The sequence below is a fragment of the Trichogramma pretiosum genome, unplaced genomic scaffold (assembly GCF_000599845.2).
Source record: "Trichogramma pretiosum strain Unisexual culture from Peru unplaced genomic scaffold, Tpre_2.0 scaffold107, whole genome shotgun sequence".
Classification (NCBI taxonomy): domain Eukaryota; kingdom Metazoa; phylum Arthropoda; class Insecta; order Hymenoptera; family Trichogrammatidae; genus Trichogramma; species Trichogramma pretiosum.
Genome location: NW_019640861.1, coordinates 264,613 through 287,403, shown reverse-complemented (window position 1 = coordinate 287,403; position 22,791 = coordinate 264,613). Strand labels below are relative to the sequence as shown.

Genomic DNA, 22,791 nt, shown 5'->3' with positions numbered 1-22,791 from the left:
GCTGCCGATTCTTTGCTCCGGCATGATTTTGGAAAATTTGAGCAACGAAGATTTATATAAAATTTGCTTGGTGGCTCAGAAACCATTTAACGGCAATTGTAATAAAATGTAATGACAACAAAAGACCGGGGGAAAGCGAGGGCCAAGAAGCTCCAAAAAAAGCTAAAATATGACCTTATTATGATATGATCCATTTGCTTGACGACTAAAATACAAAGATCGTAAAGATAAAAGTATTTTATTATGTTTATTATTAGTGATTTTTTTTTAGTGCTATCTAAATAAATACATCTTAAAAATGAATTTCGACTTGTCAATTGTACAAGCACCAGATAATTCGATTCGATTACCACCCTTATAAGCCGCGAAAAACAGAAAAGTCCCCAGAGTCGCGAGGGTTAATCTCCGCTGCTCGACGATCGCATCTGTACGATTCTTCATAAATATAATATAAATAATATCGGTGCGACGCGGTCCATATACCGCACTGCGGCGAGAGGGAGATGTATCGAAATTCGATCTCGCGTCGATTTTCCAGCCGATCATCCATGTGCAGCATCGTAACGTGGAGTGCGTACACACAGCACGAATGTATATAAACAGGAAGAAGGATCGCGACGAGAGATATAAGGCTTGGACGTTTCGTACACATAGATATTTAAGCAGCAACGCACACACGTCCTACCTGCTGTTGCTGCTCACGACTATTGTATATACACATATTCATACAACGTACACTTGCTCTCGACGCTGCGGCGGCGGCTAGCGGTCAAGTCCAACATAACTGCACACTACTCGAGAGAGCTGCGCGCACAGCACACATACGCACACGTACAGTCGTAATCGCAATGCATCAGCAGCAGTCCTTTGATACGAGAGAGAGAGAGAGAGAGAGAGAGAAGTGCAGGTTGCAGCAGTGGTGGTGTCGCGCGAATATTTACGCGTGCGCTCATTCGTAATTATACGCTCGGAGCGAGCGAGTACAAACAGTATTGTACGTATAAAAGAGATGCAAAGAATATAATATTGAGATACAATTTTCGTTTTTTTTATTAAATTAATTTATTCGAACAAAAGCAAGGAACACACATCGCGGGTCAGCTCGTTCAACGACTACGCCGCCCGTTGGTAGTAGCCACGCACAAGCGCCACAGATCTTCGGTCTTCAGCCTCTCGGCGATCGACTCGCAGCATCGAGCAGCCGGCGACTTGGGCAGCAGCTCCCGCAGCGACTGCAGCGCCCAGCCGCGACAGAATCCTCTCAGCAGTATGGCGCACATCTCGGCGTCGCACCTGTGCAGCCGACGAGACTCTCCGTTTGGATGCGTCAACGAAGAGACGTACAGTCGACGCGTGATCGTGAACAGGCCGTAGGTGAGTCGCTGCGCGGCTTCGTCCGGCGACAGTTGAAGCAGGCCCAAGAGCGACAGGCCCGGTTGTACCATTATCCTCGCGGCTAACGCGACGAACTCCTCGTCCGTGTCGTACCAGCGACGTTGGTCGTCGTTGTCGTCGTTGAACAATCCGAGCTTGGCGAAGAGATTCATGAAGGTCGTGGCGTCGCTCGCCGACAGCTCGTAGCCTTTGGTCTTCAGCAGCCGAACGATGCCGAGCACGTCCGACGTGACTCTGTACTTGAGCTCGTCTCTGCTCGAAGTGCTGCCCACGTAGGACATGAGACAGTCGTCGAACTCGCTCTCGGCGGGCATGCGGAAGGTGGTGGCCGGGTCGGCGCCGCGAGCCAGCAGCGCGAGAACCGCGTCCGGCCAGAGCTGCGCCACGGCCAGTTGAAGCGGCGTCCGGCCCTCGTTGTCCCGGGCGTCGACTCGCAGGACGCGAGCCACCTCCGGCTCCGCGCAGATCGCGAACAAGCGCTTCAGCCAGTCGCAATTATCGTGGTCGCGTCTTCTGCCGCGGCCGACGATCAAGTGCAGCGCGGTCGAGCCTCGGGCGTCGGCCAGATTGGGATCGGAGCCTCTGCGTATCAGTAGCTCGGTCATGCCCTCGTCGCCGCTGGCCAGCGAGCAGTGCAGAGGCGTGCGACCCTCGTTGTCCCGCAAGTCGAGCAGCACCGTCTTGTTGAGCTGGTCGCAGTGCTTGAAGAAACGCCGAGCTCCGGCGCAGCACGAGTCGTCGTCGGCGTCGCGCTTGCAGATGACGTGCAGACAGGTCGATCCCTCGGCGTTGACCGCTTGGGGCGAGGCGCCGCGCGACAGCAGCAGCCTGACCCATTTACCGTAGTCGTCGTCGAGCGCCCGGTGCAACGGTGTGTTGCCCTCGCGGTCCCGGTGAGCGTCGACCTCCACCGGTCGATTCAACTTCTGACAGATCTCGAACAGCATCTTCGTCATGAGGAGGTATTTCGTCGAGCACTTCATCAGGTGCAGAGGCGTCAGTCCCTCGGCGTCGGTCGAGTCGGGCCTGGCGCCGTTGCGCAGCAGCAGCTCGAACGCCTCGACGTTCTCGTGCCTCATGGCCAGATGCAGCGGCGGATCCACGATCGTGGAGTAATAATTGGGATCGACCTTACCGAGCTCGAGGAATTTGGCGACGACCTCCTTGGAGCCGTACTGGCAGGCCACATGAAAATGTGTCAAGCCGGACTCCGCGTCGATGTAGTTCAAGTCGAATCGGTCGTATATCTTAAAAAGATCGTCGACCACGCCCCTCAAGTCGTAGAATCGGCCTCTGTCCGCTCGATGCAGCGCCGTGGTGCGACGCAAAATTGGCTCTCCCTGATCGTCGTCGACGCGGGTACGACGACGATGACGATCGTCTTTGTAGCCGCTGCGAGCCACGTAACCGATGAATCTCTCGCCGAGGAAATTGTGCTCGCACCAACGCCTGCAGTCTATGGCGTCCAAGAGAAGACGATCTATCTCTTCGGGCTCGAAGACGTCTCGGGGTTCGGGTAGACATCCGCTCCTCTGTTCGCTGATCACGGGGTCGATTTCACGGAGAAATTTGCGTCGCTCCTCTTTCGTCGACCAATCATCGACCCGTTCGCGCATGCTCTTCAATTTTTTCAGGTTGTCCAGTCTGATTTCGTCGCAGGCGTTTCTCCATTTGACGTGAAGACTTTCGAAACTTTCGATAAATTCGTCGTAGGACAGCACGTCCATCGTTTTCTGTATACGCACTCAGGAACGAACTATTACACTTACTATTTGTCACTCACGGTTCAAGATGTATTTTTAATTTTCTTTATTCACGAAAATCTCTCGCTCTGCAGCAGTAACAGCAGCAGGGAGCGATGCGATCTTTCTTTGTTCGGGTCGTCGTAACACGAAAGACCAGAAAAAAAAAACAACCGACTGTCACTTTCCGAACGTAGCGCCGCGGCTGTTTTAAGAACTTGACACGCCCTACCATTATTAATTCAAAAAACTCGCACTAAAGAACGGATTAAAAAATTAAACGCACACGCTTTTTTTCCTCTCTCTCTCTCTATGCGCGTCAAACAACATTAACCCCTGCGCGCGCATGTGTGTGTACTATACGCGAGATCAGCCAAGCAAAAAAGCTCGGCTCTCTCCCTCTCTCTTTCTCTCTCAGTCCACTTGTATACATATACAAATAAACAAGTCGCGCACTTGCGATGCAGCAGCAGCAGCTCAAGCGCATCAAGTGGAGAGAAAATTACAGGCATGCCTAAGCGCGCGCGCCAACCGAGTATAGTATAGTGTACACCGAGTAGTGCCGAGCCAACTCTGAAAGATCTCTCAACTTATAATTTAGAGATGCGGCGGCGAGTTGATCTCGGCTGCCGACTACACCTGTGTGTGTGTGTATTCATATATATGCGAAACGTCAAAGCTTAAACTTTAAATGTATACACGCTACGAGGGATTAGAGGAGGGAGAGAGAGAGAAGGAAAATAGAGATCCATTCGGCGCGGTATACCTGTGTGTGTGTGTGCATAGATGAGCCTTCGCCGCCGCAACTCTACTGAGTGTACACATGGATGTACCTACGTGTAATGTAAAGATCGTCGACCGAAGCACGCGCGGACCGCATCGAGTGCATCAGGCAAGCGGCAGCAAACCACGTATGGGAAAAGCATGGAACGTTTCCGGTTTGGACCGTACCTATACCGAGCGCCGTCGCCGCCGCTGCTGCTGCTTCGTCGTGTAGTTTTCTTCTTCTTCTTCTTCTTCATCATCGTCTATATACTCTTCTTCTTCTTCTCTACTTCGTCTTCTTTGCACTCTTTTTTCTCGTTCTCGTTCGGAAGATCGAGTTATAATTTAGGGCTATCTAGAAAAGAGAGCTTGAAAATTAATAGGCAGTAATTGCACAGTATGTAATATTAAGAAGAAAGAAAGAGGCCATACGTGTGTTGGTGTGTGTGTTTGAGCGGCTCTCGCGTCCGAGGTGGCCTTGGTCACGGCCTTGCATCTTTTCCGTGCATACTATGCGCTTATATACACACACACGTACACATATCCTTGCGCTCGAGACTCGCGTGGACTCTGCGGAATTTAGAAGTCCGGCTCCGTGCGCACTTCTCGAAAGCTCTCCTCTCTCCTCTGCTACACGCGTGCGAAGCGGTAACGTTAAATTAAACGATGCTGAATTTTCTTCGGAAAAAAATTATAAATAACAGAGTTAAATAAATAATAATTATAATGAAAAGTGACTATTACGAGTAATGCACCGCGGCAATTATATATCGATATTTAATGCGCGTACACACGGCACACATACTATCAAACGTATAAATATCAGAGAGAGAGAGAAGGCGGCGCTTCTAAACGCTCTCGCGCGCTCTTGCGATCGGTATAATTACGCGCGGTATTCGAGATCGCGTACAGAGAGCTTGTAAGAATGCACGGAAAAGCTTTTAAGAGAGCTTAGGAGAGCAATTATAATTGCGTGTGATTAGGAGACATCGATATTTTCCGCCACGTATTATCATTATTACCAGCGAGATAATCGAGTTTATAAGCTCGTGAAAATTGTAATTTTTTTCTCTTTCGGAATAAAAAAGGTCGAAAGAAAGTAAAATACCAGCAGGATTTGAAGCAAGACAAACATTGTATTGTCGTATTATGTGTACGCAAAATCGGCGACGCGATCGGCGAATTGACTCGTCTATGCCCGCGAGTTAGTTGCACGCATATATGTACACTCGCGACAGACAGACACCGCAATGGGAGTCTGCGTGCGTTTACACGACGACACGAACAGCAACAATAACAACGCAGAGTAAGAGAGAGAGAGAGACACAACACAGGTGTAATGCACGCATATTATAATGCGCGAGGCGGCTCTCTCTCGGCTTGGCATATCACAACACTATACATACATACACAAGCTCGCGCGCGGTGGCTGATATTTCTCTCTCTCTCTCTCTTTCTTTCTCTCGTACCTTATAGACACACTCGGTCTCTCACTCTTTCTCTCTCTCTTCGGAGCTACTATGTGTCTGTGTTGTATATATATATATATATATATATACGTGCGCGGCGCACAGGTATGTTTGCCCGTGAGCGCGCCGACGACGACGACGACGCGCGAGCCTCGCGTGTATATATATAGCACTTATATACACCTCGAGAGGCTCGATGCAAACTTCTTTCCGGCAGTACAGTTATGGCATCGGCGCGAGCCTGACGTCGTGTATACATATATATATATATATATTTACCCTGTGATCGCGCGCGCGAGTTATATGTGTGTATACGTACATATGAGTGGGGCTTTTTTTTCGTCGTCGTTGTTGTTGTTGTTGTTGGAGTTCGCGGTGCACTGCGAGAGGTTCATTATTACATTAGTTAAGACAGCACCGTAGAAAGAAATATATAGGGTAAATGTCACTCTACTCCTTTCTCCATCATTATTACAATTTGCGCGCACGAGGATCGTTCGAGCTCGGTCGATTGGAGAGAAAATAAAGATACAACGAAAATTTTGGCTTTTCCTCGTCGTTTAATCTTGAATTTAATTTATATAAAATAGGTACATGCAGTTCAAGTTCGCAGTGTGCCTTGTGCGATGTTACAATAAAATATATGTAGTGCGTGTGCCGAGTGTCGATCGTCGTGTGCAGCATTACAGCAGCAGCAGCAGCTGATTCCGCTGCACATATACATACCGGTGTATTTTTTTTTCATTTTCTTTTTTTTTATCGGAGTCTCACTCTCTCAGCTCCGAGGCCGTAAGTGTGCACACAATAATATACATATATACGACACGAGTGCGGTCTGTGTCTGTCTGTCTGTGTGTTCTCGATCCTCTGCCTTATATATTACGCGGGCATACATCCATACACATGCATATGTGCGCCTCGCTCGCGCGTACGTGTGTATTATACCGGTAAATGACATTTTATGCTTTGATAATGTAACGTTAGCGCAGGAGCGAGGTGCATATACGGGTTTTTAACGTAACGCCACTTTTTCTCTCTCTCTCGCTACTCTTCTTTCGCTCTTTCGCGCTATATAATCGTGTGTCGAACGACGACTACACATCGCAATCCGCTGCTAAAATTCGGTCATTAAAAATTCATAACTTTTCCATGCGCGAGTTTTTGGAGTATCACACGATACGCGGATGATCATCCGCGAACACTCGGTCAACGCTCCTAATTCCTCCTCGCGTGTGTACATTAGTCTCTCTCTCTCGCGCGTTTCTCATTCATATCGGCATTCAAACGTACACACATAACACACGCGGAACATATTTACCTATCACGAGGAGCAAATTTATCAAAACTCGGGACCCTCGCATTACACAGTCGCGCGGCGCACGCGTCACGCTGAAAATGCTTCATTCCAAATGCGCTCGTGTATAATGTGTACAAGCATATACGTGCCGGTATACGTTATAAAGCGCGCACCGCTGCTGCAGCAGTGCATCCTCTAATTTAAGCGCTCGCGCGGCAAGATTTTTCGTGAGGCATATAATTTCACAGATATATATATATATTTTATAATGGGCATAAGAGAGCCGGCGCGCATATAATCGCAGGATGTAGCGCGTTTGCGTCGTCAGGATGTTTATACTGCTGTGTACAATATATATATCGCGATGAAGGGCCAACAGCAGCTCAGACACACACACACACATCTATCTAACGTTATGTCATTTTGAGCCGCTCGCTCGCTCGCTCGCAATATCTCGCGCGAATCTCGAGCGCGTAAAGCTGCGCTGCTGCACTGCACTCCGTATGCGTTGTTTATTACTGTAATCAATGTCGTATAATATCCGTTACATTATATATATATAGCATATGTATATCATCCCGAGAGACTCTCGGAGCAGCTCTCTTGATAAAGATTAGAGAGCGAATTGCTTATTTACGCAGACGTTATTAAATTGCTGCGGAGCGAGGTGAGCGAGCGCGCGGCTGTCAGCCTTTATCAGCTGCATACATATTTGTCTTTCGAGCCGAGCCGAGGTGCCTATTTTTTTCTTTTTTTTTCTTTTTTATACATTTAAAATCGAGAGCGACCCCCGAAGTGAATAAATTCTTCGAAGCCAGCTCACCTTTCGAATGTCGAAGGCGACAGCAAAAAGAAAAAAAAGGAGACCCCGCCGTTGCTTAAAGAAGGCAGACAATAGTTTCACCAAAATGTATACTTTAAAGCTCGTTGTCGTCGTTACACCCACGCGTGATCCTCATGCCTCCACATACATAAATACACACACACACTTTTTCCATCAAATCCTTTGAAATCTCTCATCAATAGTCGCTTGTATATTTTGGTTCTCCTCTTTTGTTCGCAGATCTATACGTATTATAATTCGTGCTCGTCGTCGTGGTCGTCGATCGTCGACCGTATAGTGCTTGTGTCTCTTGTGGTGCGTTTTTTATCATACACGTATGTGCGTTCGCAATATTACACTGGTGTGTACGATCGTATTATACATATTGTAATACAAAGTGTGTCCGTTGCGTCGTCGCGAGATGCAAGAAATTACAAGTGCCAGCGGTGAATCAGTGCTGTTATACTGCTGAAGACTCCTGCTCGACTCGACGTCAAGATGCTGTGCCTGAAGAAACGCAGGACCTACAGCTTCACGCAGGGCGCCTGCAGGGCCGACGCGGCGAGAGAGAATCAGCGTCGCAAGAGATCGTCCTCGTCCAAGCGCCGCGACGAGTCCGAGGAGCGTTACTACGAGGGCGTCGTCGGTAAATCCGCTGCTGCCGTTGCTGCTGCGACCCTGCCGAAAAAAATCACGTGAGTCTTTGACTGTAATTTGCATGCATTGACGATCCATAAAATATTTATCTGTGCAAATTTATCTGTGCAAAAAAAATGTTGCATCCTTTATACGCACCCACGCGACGAGCGCCAGGCTGCTGCTGCTGCGGTCTCCGCGTCTCACCGCGTCCGAAAAACCTTGAGAAAATTAACGAACTGCGCAGAATAAAGAAGGAAAAAAAAATTATTACTCCTCTGTACGACCTCAGCGGTCTCTACACTACATCGTGATATTAGCAGCTCTAGGGGCATACATATATATATAACGCGCAGAGCGAGAAGCGCAAGGTAGTCTTTATACGTAGCGGGAAAGAGATTCTCCACGGCTCGTGTAAAATCGTAATTCATATACGCCGCTGTTGCTGCTGCTGCGCTTTATCAATTATGCCAGAAACTCGCGGTGCTATGATAATAATAATAAAGCACACTGCTATACGTGCATCGTTACGTAACGCCGACTCGTTCGTTTCATTTTTCTACGTTATAAAAATAATAAAATAAGTAAAAAAATAATGAGTAAGCTCGAAGTGCGCATTTTAGGGAATCGTTGCGGGGGCAGCAGCAGCAGCAGCAGCGGCAGTGAAAGTAGCCCCGAAAAAGGCAATTGGAATGCGTCAGACGACGATCGGCAATCGCCGCCGCCGCCCGGCGAGAGGAATGAATCAACGCTTGCACACGCGTGTCGCTGTATGATTATCATATTCATGTCGGTCAGAGAGAAGTGAGAGAGCGAGAGAGATAATACTTTGTACAGAAATGTATATTTGAATACAATAGGCGAATACATTTTCCCGCGGAGAGAGAGCGTGTACAAAAAAATGAGAGAGAGAGAAAAAGAAACGAACTCGCGCCGTATAGTTGTTACGGAGATTGTGTAAAAATACACTTGTACCCAATTGATGGATATTTATATACATAGACATTTTTACCTATACGTTATAATAAATTGCCCGATGGAAAAATGTGCGCGGCGGCGGCGGAGCTGCGAGCTTGGGCAACTATACTGCTCTGTGCTGTGCACTATGCGCTATGCAACGCTATCCCCGGGTCTCTGTTAATTAACAATGGCCGATACTTTGAATGGTCTTACGCCACGCACATACTTGGCTCCTGCGCTCGCGCGCGCGAGTAATTTATTCAAATTAAAAAGAGAGTCTCTCGAGCGCGCTTGGTGTGCTTTATACGGTCACGCTGCAAATATTTTTGCCCGAAAAGCATCCGCGGTATATAACAACGGAGGATGTGGAAGCTCTCGGAATAGTCGCGCTGCAAGATCGTCAACCTCTTAACGAATCGCATCCAGCAGCTCTCGTATTATCAATCTCTACCTTGGATATGGCGTGTGTGCGCGTATATTATAAGACACCGGCCGGCTACAGCAGCAGCAGCAGCAGCTGCTACTGCTACTACCTACAACGACAACAACTGCAGCCACTTGCGCGACTCGGAGAGACTTCGTAGAAGAATGTCACTTGCGCTTATTGCCGCGCGCGTGCAACGCACGACTGTCCCTATACTATACATACAACCGATCGGCGACAGTCCGGTTCCATTATATACACCAGTGTGTATACAGACTGTGCACCGCGAGTATCCCCCGCGCGAGGAGCAGAGGAGGGATTTATTATATTGTTTTTCTGGACATTCTTATCGCGGATAAATTGACGGCTCGACATGCGTTACGCGCTCTCTATATACGCTGTAACGTGTATGTGCGCTCGCGCGTGTGTGTACATAAATACGGAATAGCCGTGCGCGCGCGAGCGGCTTTACAATTCAACCGATCTCGTTGCGCGCTACCAGCAGCAGCTACCGACGAAGACGACGACAAATATATATACAGCCTTGGGAAAACATTTTCTATATATATAAAACGCGTGCACTTTTATATCGCCGATTTTTAACGAGTCCTTTAGTTTATTTATTTTTTTTTTCATTGCTACCCTCCTGTCGTCGTCGCATTATATACTACAGAGATGTGTATATCCTCGTTAATTGGAAATCATAATCGCTCGCGGAAAATGGTTCGTTTTCTACGGTAGTAGCAACAGCAGCAGCAGCTGGTGCTGAGCTACGTATATAAACACACACGTATACACAGGAGCCGATAAATGGAGCTAGGGTATCGAACGGCACTACAGCGGCGAGTTTCCGGAAGAGACCTTACGCGCGCGTGAGAGTAAAAGATCTTTCTCTCGTGGCTGCTGCTGCTGCTGCTATGTACTCTCGCGAGGTCACGCTTATCTCATTATGGTATCTCTTTGCATACGTACGGTGCGCGCTTTGAAGCCGCTCACCGCGTCACACACACAACACAGGCCCTATGCGGTATACAGTAAGCTTACAAGTATAATGTACACAGTCGCACACACATACACATACAACGGCAGCTTATGTATACTCGAAGTAAGATAATTTTCACGCAGTTTCATCCGAAAAATGTCTCCTCTCGATCGCGAGTACACTGTAATATATGCCGAAAATCCATGCGCATGAAAACGCTCGCGCACACACACACACACACACGTGTTCATGCCGATGCGAGTGTCGGCGGCAGCTGTATATGTAACTGTACGTATAATAAGTGCATTCGCACAGCGGCAGTTATAGAGAAGGCCGATGAAAATTGTGAAAGAATCGCGCGCGGGATACACAAGAGCTCGTGTATGTGTGTGTGTATGTGATCATGCTCGCGCCTTCCAATTTGCATGGTGAAACGGAGGGGCCCGTTATAAAGACAGACTCTTTCGTCTATACATATGCAACGCTCGCATAGCGATGCTCTCTATACGTAGGTACATTATATCTATAGGCTTGCGCAGGCGGGCGAAAAGAAGTACGAGAAAAAAACAAAAGCAAATAAGTATATAAATAAAAAAAATTAAAACGCAACCGAGAGACCATCGGATCGTTGCTTTCAATAAATATCAATATTAACAGGTTTGTTTTGCGCGCGCGCATACCGATATTATTAATACACGCGAGCGCATATAAACAGGCACGTATATACGTGTATGTATCGATAAGCGATCGGACCAAGCACGCGTTAATTAATTCGAAATATCAATGGCAGCAGCGCGAGAGAGAGATAAAACGTCGGAGCGCGCAAGAGACCGCCGCCGCTCGTCTACTTCGATCTCGCTCCGTTCGTCCGTCCGTCCGTCCGTCCGTCCGTCCGTTCGTTCGTTCGTTCGTACACGCCCGAGTAGAAAATCCAGAAATTTGCCTCCTCCTCCTCTTCCAATTCGTTTAACGGCTTGCTTTTCCCTTTTTGCAGCTCCCCGTCTCGCTCGCTCTTTATTTTCTGTTTGTCGTGTCTATTCGCGCAGTACATATTACATAGAATACACTCGACTGCATTAGACGAGGAAAATGACGAATAAGAATGAAAAAAAAGCGGAGGAAAAAGAGGCAGTTAAAGTGTACGTTTTGCGCTCGCGGTATATTTATATATATATATGAAGGCGCAGTCGTTACATTTAAACCCCGAACGTTATTACGGACGCGCGCGCGCGAGCGCAGGAGTTATGATTTCATTTACCGTATTTGCATATTATTATATGTATACACATTGAGAACCAGCGCAGATGCTGTAATTGGGAATTCCTTGCGCGCGCGCGAGAGAGAGAGTATAAATGTGTATATAATGCATGAACCTGCACAGATCGCACCGCGCCGTACTTGTACACTCTCGTCGTTAAATATCGAAACTAATCACCGCAGCTCGGAGACGAGCACTACGTTATACACATACACATACACATATAACACAACACAGTACACACGCCTTCGGTAATTTACTCGCTAATCGAGCCGCGATGATAATAACAATAATAATTATGAGAGAATCAGATGCTTTAATTGCAGTCGGTATCAATTACAAAGCCGTTGACGACGTACAACAACATTACTTTTTCTCTCTCTCTCTCTCTCTCTCTCTCTCTCTCTCTCTCTCTCTCTCTCTCTCATTCTTTCTCGAGCAAATTTGATGCATTTATAAATGACATTTAGATATAAGTATGAATAGCTCACCGCAAATACAATTACGCGCGTTCGTCGAAAGTTCAATGGAACGTTCATATACCGAGTAATACGGTGCACGCTGCACATCAAGTCATGGTTATATCTATACAGCGAGCGAAACAGGTACCGCATTTATATGAGTCTATGTAGATATATATATTACAACCGCAAATTCGCCGGAACCCAAGCTAATATATAACTGTACATTTTATATGCGATCGTTTATGTGCATTTATGTAATCCACACCACGCCCTTTTGCGCGCTTCGGCTGCTGCTTCTGCTATGCACTGCGATCGTTTCCGAGGAAGCAGCAGCAGTAGCAGCAGCGCCGCTGCCGACGACGACGACGACGACGAAGATATTGAAATTTTTCCTCGCAGCGAGACGGTCGAGTTGTCGTTGTACACACATGCTTTTCTCGTATATGGATAACTTAGCGGCAGCCCAGCTTGCTCATGAGGTGTCGCGTTATCTGGCTGTTCTCGAAGAACCTGTGCAGTTGTGTTGGTATACAATATATTCTCTCATCGTGCCGCAATTAAAAAAATACTCGAAAGGAAGAGAAGAAACGAAAAAGAAACAAAACCTGTAGCCGCAGTAGGGGCAGAGCAAGTTCCTGATCATCAGGTGTCTGTGCTCGATGTGCTTCTTCAGGTTGGCCTTCCAGCGGGACTCGTAGCCGCAGTGATAGCACGTGTACAGCTTCCTCGCCACTCCCTGCAGACGATGGACCTCGAGCAGGTGCAGCCGCAGCAGTTTTTCGTTGTCGCCGAAGTCCGCCTGACAGACGAAGCACCGACCATCGCTGGTTTCGAGGTTAAGTCGCGGCTCGATCTCGACGGCGCCCGATCGCTCGTCGAGGATCGTGTCTGGCTCGTAATAGACTTCGAAGTTGGCGTAGATGTCGTCGTCGTCAATATCGGAGGAGGAAGCGTTGACGAGATCATCGGGAATTGGCCAGTACTCGTCCTCCAAAAAGTCGAGGGTCGAGTCTGCGTAGCCGCTGCCGAACGATCACATCTTGGTGTAATGAAAAATTCAACCGATAAACACTTACTCATTCATAATCAACTCTGGTTCTACGAACTCCTTGGAATCCATGGCTCGATGAATAATTCGATCAAAATTGAAAGACGATTGAAGGTTTATTTTAACGACTAATTCAAGGAAGTTCGAGCGCAGTCACGAATATGCAACGTTCAATGCGTTTTCGAAGAATCGAAGGGATGCAGTTCGAACGATCGAACGTTGAGATCGTTGAGAATTCATCGTTCGTCGCCGGGGCCGCCGCCTCAAGCGAGTGGCGCGCTCTCGTGGCTAACTGCGAAATCGATCGTTTTGGCGGTTGCCGCAGCTTTTAAGTCGACGTTCGACTTGCGAACGTTGAAAAACGCGTTTATTCGACAAACAGTAAGCGCGTACAAATCGCCCATTGTAAGGATCTAATGAAGAATAAATTTGAGTCGAGTGAAAACTGCATAAACTCTGAAAAGCTGCGGCGGGAGTGAGGATAACGCCTCGAATAGCCTAACCTGCGCCGGGTGCAATATACAGTTGAAATCTGCTGCTAACGGGTGTACGCACGGCGATAAAAAGTTTTTTACTACTTTGTTTGTGCGCGTCTGATTACTGCACAACAGAACGCGGTGAATAATCTATCTGATGTTCTACACGAGAGTCTGTAAATACTTCGATATACAGAAAAAGAGGATGAAGTAAGAGTAAAATTACACGAGTAGATGGTATGTAGCAAGTACAAGTGAATCTAAGTGTTTTTGTTTTTGTATTCACTGCAATTACATGTTTTTTTTTGTGAATACAGAGATGGACATTGAAAACTTAGAGTGGAATGGGAATGATTGAGAATTCATTGGAAACGAAGTATGCAGTTGAAGAAGATAAGAGCCAAGGTCAGATTCAATTTGGTCTAATCATCTGATGTTATTTCATGAAGACACTTCAAATATTTTCAACACCACAGGCATGCACTTTTATCCAATCTTCTTTTTTTTACTATTGTTTCAATTAAGCATATGTACTGAAAATTTACATTCTAAAAGTATTCCATACATTTGATAATTCTAACAATCCAAACGCTTGACACTGACACAAAGCTTTTGTGTTCTACGCTCAGTCATCGCACTCCATATTTTTCAGTCTACGCTATCACCCAGTAATTGCACAGTGTGCTCTGCAGCTGTCAAATGTGCAGTCACAATGTATAGACATTAACTTCGCTGTTGCTGCTGCTGCTGCTGCTGCAAATAAGAAATTGTCAGAAAAAAGAGACCTGATTTCTGGGCCAAAGTATATATGGATTACCATCAAAGACGATGGAGAAACAGATAGGCTGCACTTTGAAAGCCATCGCAATCTCGAGATAAGTTTCCCCGGGCGAGCTCACCACAATGTGTATTATATGTGTGTGTGTAATATAGACGTGCATCTTATCTCTGATTGGAATGGCGCCAGAGTCACTATAAATATAACGAAGAGCTCTGTTTATATACAGCTTCGCGTTGCATACTTGTGTGTGTGCCGCGCGGCATACACGGTAGAAAAGAAACCCTTATGGAAATCGAAGCTCAGCACCGTACTGTGCATGTGCACTGTGTGTCTGTGCAGGTATATGTATAAAGGCAAAGTTTATTATTTTGCGCTATTTTGTGCCTCGGTGATCGCTAACAAGGCGGCGGCGTAGTCGGCGTCGGATAGTATGTGCAGCATATAGTCGAGCCCGAAGGGCCGGTGTGCCGCAGCAGCAGCAGCAGCAGCATCAGCATTGCACACACAGGGCCCCCGATGATGGCGCATGGAAAGAGAGAATGAGAAGGAAAGAGAGAGAGAGACGCAGAGGCGAGGCAATTGCTTTGTTTTGCCGCGGAAAATGGAGAATTATGCGAGAGAAAAATGAGAATACTTATATGCGCTGCGAGCGTAGCATCATATATACAGGTACACACACGGTAGTTGTTGTTGCTGTGTGCGCGCACCGTAGGATTTATCGTCCACGCTCTGTGCAGAGCTTTTTTGTCGTTGTTTTTCAAGGCTACCAAACCGATTTTTTCTCCCCTTTCTTTCGTTTTTCCTTTATCAACGAAGAAAACAGGGGTATGGGTGCTTGATGTCTTGACCATCTAGTTATGAGGAACTGTAATAATGCAGTGGAATTCACACACACGCACACAGCAGATTTGTTTGACGTTGTTGGCAAACGAGAAAAACAGAGAGACCGAGGATTATTATAAAAACAGCAATCAAACTTATCGCTTGTATACAGTCTCCGCTAAAGAGATTTATATGAAATTAATCATTGCGCGCCGCCGACTACGACGACGACGCAAGAAAGAAAGAGGAAAAAGAGCACGAGACAGCCGCGAGAGATAAAAAGATATGAGAATTTTTTCTTCTTCTTATCGCCCTCGAGAGAAAATTCTCTCCTGTCCGATTTTTTCTCCCCCTTTCCGCCACACACATATGCGTATCGGCATTGTAATGTACACATATCTCGAATCCACGCAAAGGATACACACATTGCGTAGGTGACAGAGTAGGTATATATCTAGAGAGAAGCCGAAATTTCTCTTTACGTATTATACACGCACACACATACGCACGCGTGAATAAACTATTGTCTTTTCCTCGCGGGCTTTTCGGAGCTTCCCATTCACATCCGTCTCTGCGCCGCAGTTGCCTATATCGTTCCGGCGCTCTGCATATTATATACCTTTCGAATCGTCTTATTGTGTTGCAGAATATGTATATATAAATCCCTTATACACGGTATATATGATATTGTATAAGCTCGTCGACTTCGTTGGTCTACGAGGCTCGCAGAAAACTGCTCGGAAATTTGCGCTACTCGCGCACAAAGTGATTAAGTCGATAAATCATCCGTACGTTAGCCGTATCGTCCATAAATTCTCACGGTAAACGAGCTCTCTCTTGGAGAGCCACGGCAGCCGAGGAGTAGCCCCATATGTATATAGTATACTAGAGAGCGTAATATATGGAGAAAGATGTACCTTGAAAAAAAAAAGGGAAAAAAGGGAAAAGAAGGGCCCCCGAGACGCGCGCGCGCCAAGCCAAGCATTAACGCGTCAATTTTGATTTTCCCGCAGAGCTACTCATCGTCGTCGTCGTCGTCGTCGCGGATATATATATAGCGAAAACCACATCATGCAGTGTAGTTGCCGGCGCGCACAAAATAACGCAAAAACTCCGCGCACGACCGCACGCAGAGATTATTATTATTTAATCTCTCTACGGCGCGTAGCTGCTGCTGTTGCCTGCCTATATTATTTATATATAAACCATCTCTCGCGTAGCTCCTTCGTCATCATCTACTCTTCAAAATCCACATTTCCAACGCCATCACCACCACCACCACCACCACCGGCATGCGGGATTAAGAGAGGGAGAGAGGGAGAGAGAGAAAATTATCTGAAAAATAAAAGCTACGTGTAGTTCGGTATTATATACGTATAACATGCACATGGTCGGACGGACGGACGGACGGACAGCGTCGAACGATAGGTATCCGCGAGATGGTATGCTATGCTCGTGGCTGCCGCTGCTGCATTATATAAAGATGCTGATAAAAACAAAAGCATCGCATGCACTACTACGTATACGAGAGCAAAAAGTGCACCGCATCTCGCGAGCGCGATTTATCGGCCTTATACGATGTGTATAAGTATACACACACACATACAGACGCGCTACAATTAAACTTATAAGGTATATAGAGATAGGAGAGGGATGTATTTATATCGTGACACGCCGAAAACACATCCTCTTTTGCTCTCCTCCTCAATCCATACCTCCTACCTCCTCGCCGTCGCTGGGTTAATTAAAGACGCGATCGATTTTTCACCCGGTTAAACTCGCGCGTGATTTATATTATTCTTCACCCCGCGCGTGCGCGAAAAAAGGGAAAAATTCGTTGCGTCGTGTGTTGTGTTGTGTGTGTGTGTGGCGTATTATTGTACTCTCTCTCGAGAGGTTCGAGAATTATAATATGCGGGTGCAGCTCTCTTATAATACTCTCTCTCTGTGTCTGTCGATATGGCATTAAAGTGCTAAGAACTGGTTCCGGCCTCAACGGCTCTCGCGAAGGGGGCTCTATAGGTAATTATAATATAGGTGCGATCCGACCTTCGATGCGCTCACACACACACATAACACACACACTGTATATATGTATGCATGCGCACGTATGTAATAGAGGTAAAGAAAATTCGTGATTTATGAAGGTGAGATTCGTTCGTTCGTACGGACGCCGACGCCGCCGCAGCTTCGATTCGTATCTAGTTAATATAGTGCAAATGAGCTTGCGCTGGCACGATGATCGATTCTATACGTACCCCCTTATATATATACGTGTACGCTGCGCGTTAACTTTGCGTCTATATATAGCTATCTATATAGCTAGTCGCGCTCGTCGTTTCATTCACATGACGAGCAGCGCATTGACTTTTCCCGCCGCAGCCGCTGCAACGAATATTATTCGACCATTTGTTATTTATTATTCCATCGGCGTCTCATTGCCGAGAGAGAGAGAGAGAGAGAGGATCTATCGTGCCTATATAATACGTTATAAGCTCTCGATCGCGCCGTTTCCGCTCGCGGATCGCTGCAGCAGAGATCGAAGGAGAGCCCGGACGCGTCGGGGAGACGGAAGCGGGATCACCGCGAGAGGAATAATAAGTCACTGCCTCGTATACATATACAAGCGCATCAAAAGCTCATTATGCATATAGATATATAGGGATTTCGTTCGACGAATCATGAGCGCATGCCTTTATATATACTACCTGTAATATAAATCCGTACGCGCGCGTGCGTATGCATAAGGTAACCGGTCGACTATGGACGACGTTTTTCTATCGCGCGATCATCGTTTTAATGCATAATCATTGGGAATTACGCGCAGCGAGCTTGTATAGAGAGAAAATAGCATAATATATACGAGCTCGTAAGGAGGGAGTAAGCGAATACCTCGGAGGGATGTATTAAACGACACTTATTACGCCCGTGTGTATGTATTACGTACCCCCCTCTTTCTCTCTCTCTCTCGCTCGCTCATTATTTACATGCTTACTTAATTGACGTAATCAACATCCCCTCTCTCCCTTTTTTTTTATCAATTACCCTTCGCGTGCGGAAAAAAACACTCTGCGAGATCAGCGGATCGCTCGTATAACGCTAACTACAACCGACTTGACTCGCGACTCGGCTTCAGTGGTAGCAGCGGCAGCGACGATCGGTATACGCGTGCATATCGGTACGGCAGATTTAGACGCGCAACGACGATTTATTCACCGGCACAGCGGCATCGGGATTTAGCTTTTTTTCCCAGTTCCGCGCGATAGCGGGTAATTATTATTTGCTATTCACTTAAAGGCCGATAATACGCACGCACGCGCGTCTATTAAGCAGTGATCCTCTTGGTTTTTTTTTCGCGTTTATATTACGCGCACGAAGCGTCGCTCTTTTCGAGGCCTATGATGCGTTTTCGTATAATAGCAGCTCTCGACGTTCTTTAAACGTTGAAAAATCACTAAATCGTTTTCTCTCTCTCTCGGCTAATTCGCGTATATAGTATAGAAGGAGGAGGTAGAGAGGGAGGAAAAAAAATCGGCCGCGATTTATCGGCTCGCCGCGCGCGGCTATTATAAAGCCAGCAGCAGCAGCAGCCGCCGATACATCGCCGCGTGCAAGCGTATATACCTTCTATACACATAAATCCAAACACGCGCGCGTGTGTGTGTGTGTGCGGCTCCTCGAGACACTGCCGCTGCAGCGCGTCGCGGTCGTTTAGAATTCGATTGGCCGCGTCCGCTAATGACCGTCGAAAAATAAATCCCAACAAAACTCCCAGAGCTCCGGTCTGTGTGTGCTCTCATTAATGAATATCTATACCCCCGCGCACGTACCTATATACAGTCAATAACTCGCGGTTGTATATATATGCAGCGGAATATATACTGTAATAGAGAAGCAGAGAGAGAGAGAGAGAGAGAGATACGTGGCTTGCGCTGCCTGCATAGAAAAGCCTCGCGCTGGAATGTCGACCATCGTCGCACCTGTACATATACATTATACATACATATATATTGTATAGCTCGGGCTGCAGTTCAGTGCACCTTTGACGATTAACACCAAGCGCGCAGGAACGAGAACACACCGTATAATGTCGTTATTATTATACGGCGCGAGATCGTAAATATCGCTAATTCGTATATTGTTTCGCTCGTTCGTTGCCAAGGACAATTTTTTTTTTACTTTACTTTTTCGCAATCCGCGCGATTTCTTCATTCCGTGTCCTTCTCCACTGCTGCTTCTTCTTCGTAAGTTTTTTTTCTGTTCTAGACGAGGAAAAAGGGAGAGAGATAGAGAAATGAGTGTATATAATATAATAATGATGACATTAGTGCGGCGTCGTCGCCGTCGTCGAGCGGTGTTTATTGTCACGCGAAAGACGACGACGACGGTGTCGCGACACGACCGTGACGACGAGCGAGAACTTTGATATAATAACGATGATTTGCAAGCCGCGACACAACTGATAATATAGCGGCTGTAACTTCTGCGCCGTCGACTGGCAGCAGGCGCGTGTGTACTTATCACGACAGCTAGCGCAGTTTTCTGCTTGAATTATATACAAGTGCACATCGGACTTGCACTTGCTCTTTCGAATTATATCTGTCGTGGAAAATGAAACATTCTCGAGCTATTATTATTGTCGTTATACGCTTGCGACATTTTGGCCGAAACGAAACAATTTGAAGCAGAAAAATATTTTTGCCTTGAACCAATTGATTATAAAAAGAGAAAAACTGCAACGATAAGCATCGACTTCGAAAAAAACGCGATCACCTGTATGACCTCAACCACGTTGTCTTGGATGTTTCGCCGGTTGCACTCGCACTGGAGCGCATCGTTAGCGCGACACGCCGTGTGTATGGAACTGAGATTTATAATTCGCTTTTTTTGTCGAATGTTGCCTGATAATGGCGGAGCTGAGGACTAACATTAAATAATTGTCAATAGAGAAAATTTGTTTATAAACGATATAGAACCGTTGAAAGATGTCCGAATAATACATAAACAGAGATTTTTGTGTCTAAGTGTCAATAATATTACCAAGCAATTTTTGACGCTACTTCCTAATCAATGAAAATTTTAATTGAGGATTGAATTAGTGTGAGTGTTGATTGTGTGAATGATACACTACGTAATATCTATAAGAATATTTTATTTGTTTATTTTCCATGGGGAATTGAACGTTCGATTAATTGAGATACAGAATTTTATAAATGTAACAAGCAATTCAAGACATTTAGATCAAACCAAATATACAAGTTCAAATAAATTCATTTGGGTAATTTTTCAAAAGGTATTCCACCAAGAAATAAGCATGAATGACACCACTGTTTTTGCATGCGATAAGTGCGAAAAGAAATTTGAGTTCCGAAGTCATTTGAGTAGACACCAAATATCAGAACACAAAAGTTGCAAAGATTTTGCATGCGACAAGTGCGACAAGAAATTTGTGAAAAAATCAAGTTTATTCACGCACCAAAAATTAGTACACAAAGATCGCGAAGATTTCAGGTGCAACAAGTGCGAGAAGAAATTTGAGAATACATCGACTTTACTCAAGCACAACAAAATATTCCACGAAGTTTTCAAAGATTATTTATGTGAAAAGTGCGCGAAGAGATTTGGAAATAAAAGGAGTTTGCTCTTGCACATAAAGACAGCACACGATGGTTACAAAGATTTTGTATGCAACAAGTCCGGGGAGAAATTTAAGGTTCAAATCGATTTGACAAAACAACAAAAGACAGTCCATGAAGGTCGCAAAGATTACTTCTGCGACAAATGTGAGAAGAAATTTACAAAAAAATTTAATTTAGTCTTCCACCAAAAAACAGTACACGAAGGTCGCAAAGATCTCGCATGCGACAAATGTGAGAAGAAATTTCCAAAAAAATTTAATTTAGTCATCCACCAAAAAACAGTACACGAAGGTCGCAAAGATTTCGCATGCGACGAATGCGAGAAGAAATTTGGACATAAAAGCAATTATATTAGACACCAAAAATTAGTCCACGAAGGTCGCAAAGATTTCGCATGCAATATTTGCGAGAAGAAATTTGGACGAAAATCAAAATTACTTATGCATCAAAAGACAGTCCACGAAGGTCTCAGAGATTTCGTGTGTAACAGGTGCGAGAAGAATTTTAAACAAAAAGGGCATTTGATCAATCACATAGAGGCAGTCCACGAAGGTCGCAAAGATTATTTATGCGACAAATGTGAGAAAAAATATTCAAGTAAAACAGATTTGTTGAAGCATCAAAGGACAGTGCATGAAGGTCGCAAAGATTTCGCATGCGACAAGTGCGAAAAGAAATTTGGATACAAATGGTATTTTCTTCTTCACCAAAAAACAGTCCACGAGGGTCGCAAAGATTATTCATGCGACAAATGTGAGAAAAAATGGGGAAGTAAATCAGATTTGTTGAGGCACCAAAAGACAGTCCATGAAGGTCGCAAAGACTATGCATGTGACAAGTGCGAAAAAAAATTTGGAAAGAAATGCCATTTGATTAGACACCATAAGACAGTCCATCAGAGACTCAAAGACAACGAATGTGACAAATGCAATCAGAAATTTGTGGAAAAATCAGATTTATGGAAGCACCAGAGGTTAGTTCATGAAGGTCGCAAAGACTTCGCATGCGACATTTGCGATAAGAAATTCAGACGACGAAGCGATTTGATTATCCACGGAAAAGCAATACACGAAGTTAGAAAAGATTATGCATGCGACAAGTGCGAGAAGAAATTTACAGTAAAATCGAATTTTTTAAGGCACCAGAGGATATTACATGAAAGGCACAAAGTCTAAGCAAAGTTTAGGACCATGAAAAGTGTATACACATCAAAAGTTAAAACACATAGGTCGCAAGAACCGCCCATCATTCACAAGTGCGAGAAGATATAAGCGAAAAAAAACATCATTTGCGAAAGCCCAAAAAAATGTCTCAGTTTTGATCATGATAATTTACGACAAAATATCATTTGCGATAGGCTAAAAGAATGTCTCATTTTTCCTTGTGATACAACTGCTTTGTAATAAAAAGCCACGATAGAAATTTTCTCTACGTTGGTTCACCTACATATTATTATGTATAATTCTTACATTTGCGCTCTTTAGAATAAAGTTTTTAAATCTCTAATTGAAGAATTACTATTTATTTTTAATGATTAAAAAGAAATTGAGAAAAAGAGTAAGGTTCACGGTCATAATGTAAAAGCCCATTACGACATTGTGTGACATATGTGGCAAAATTCATTTACCAAATAGCATGCGTTATTTGTGCCTGCAAAAAGCTAAATAACTAAAATTGCCTGTAATTGTCTTAGTGTCACTTTTACTTCTAGATGTAGGTGTGAAGCCACATTAACTCAATTATCATCGATAATAAAAAAGTGAAAGTATCGATCGACGATTGAATAATTTCTCTAGAAATTAATAACGTA

At 45.4% G+C, this 22,791-nt stretch overlaps 1 protein-coding gene across 3 annotated transcripts in view; it reads left to right on the top strand.

Annotated features, from left to right (window-relative positions):
* Positions 1-5,603: 5,603 nt before the first annotated feature.
* LOC106655455 (formin-J) overlaps positions 5,604-22,791 on the top strand; it is a 115,291-nt gene continuing 98,103 nt past the window's right edge. For 2 of the 3 annotated variants that reach the window (XM_023457505.1, XM_014375844.2), the window contains exons 1-2: positions 5,604-5,809; positions 7,732-8,186. In XM_023457505.1, coding sequence (XP_023313273.1) covers positions 7,990-8,186 — 197 coding nt within the window. In that variant the 5' untranslated portion in view covers positions 5,604-5,809; positions 7,732-7,989. Of the gene's footprint in view, positions 6,161-7,731; positions 8,187-22,791 lie in introns of all 3 variants that reach the window. The other variant, XM_014375845.2, reaches the window with a different exon arrangement.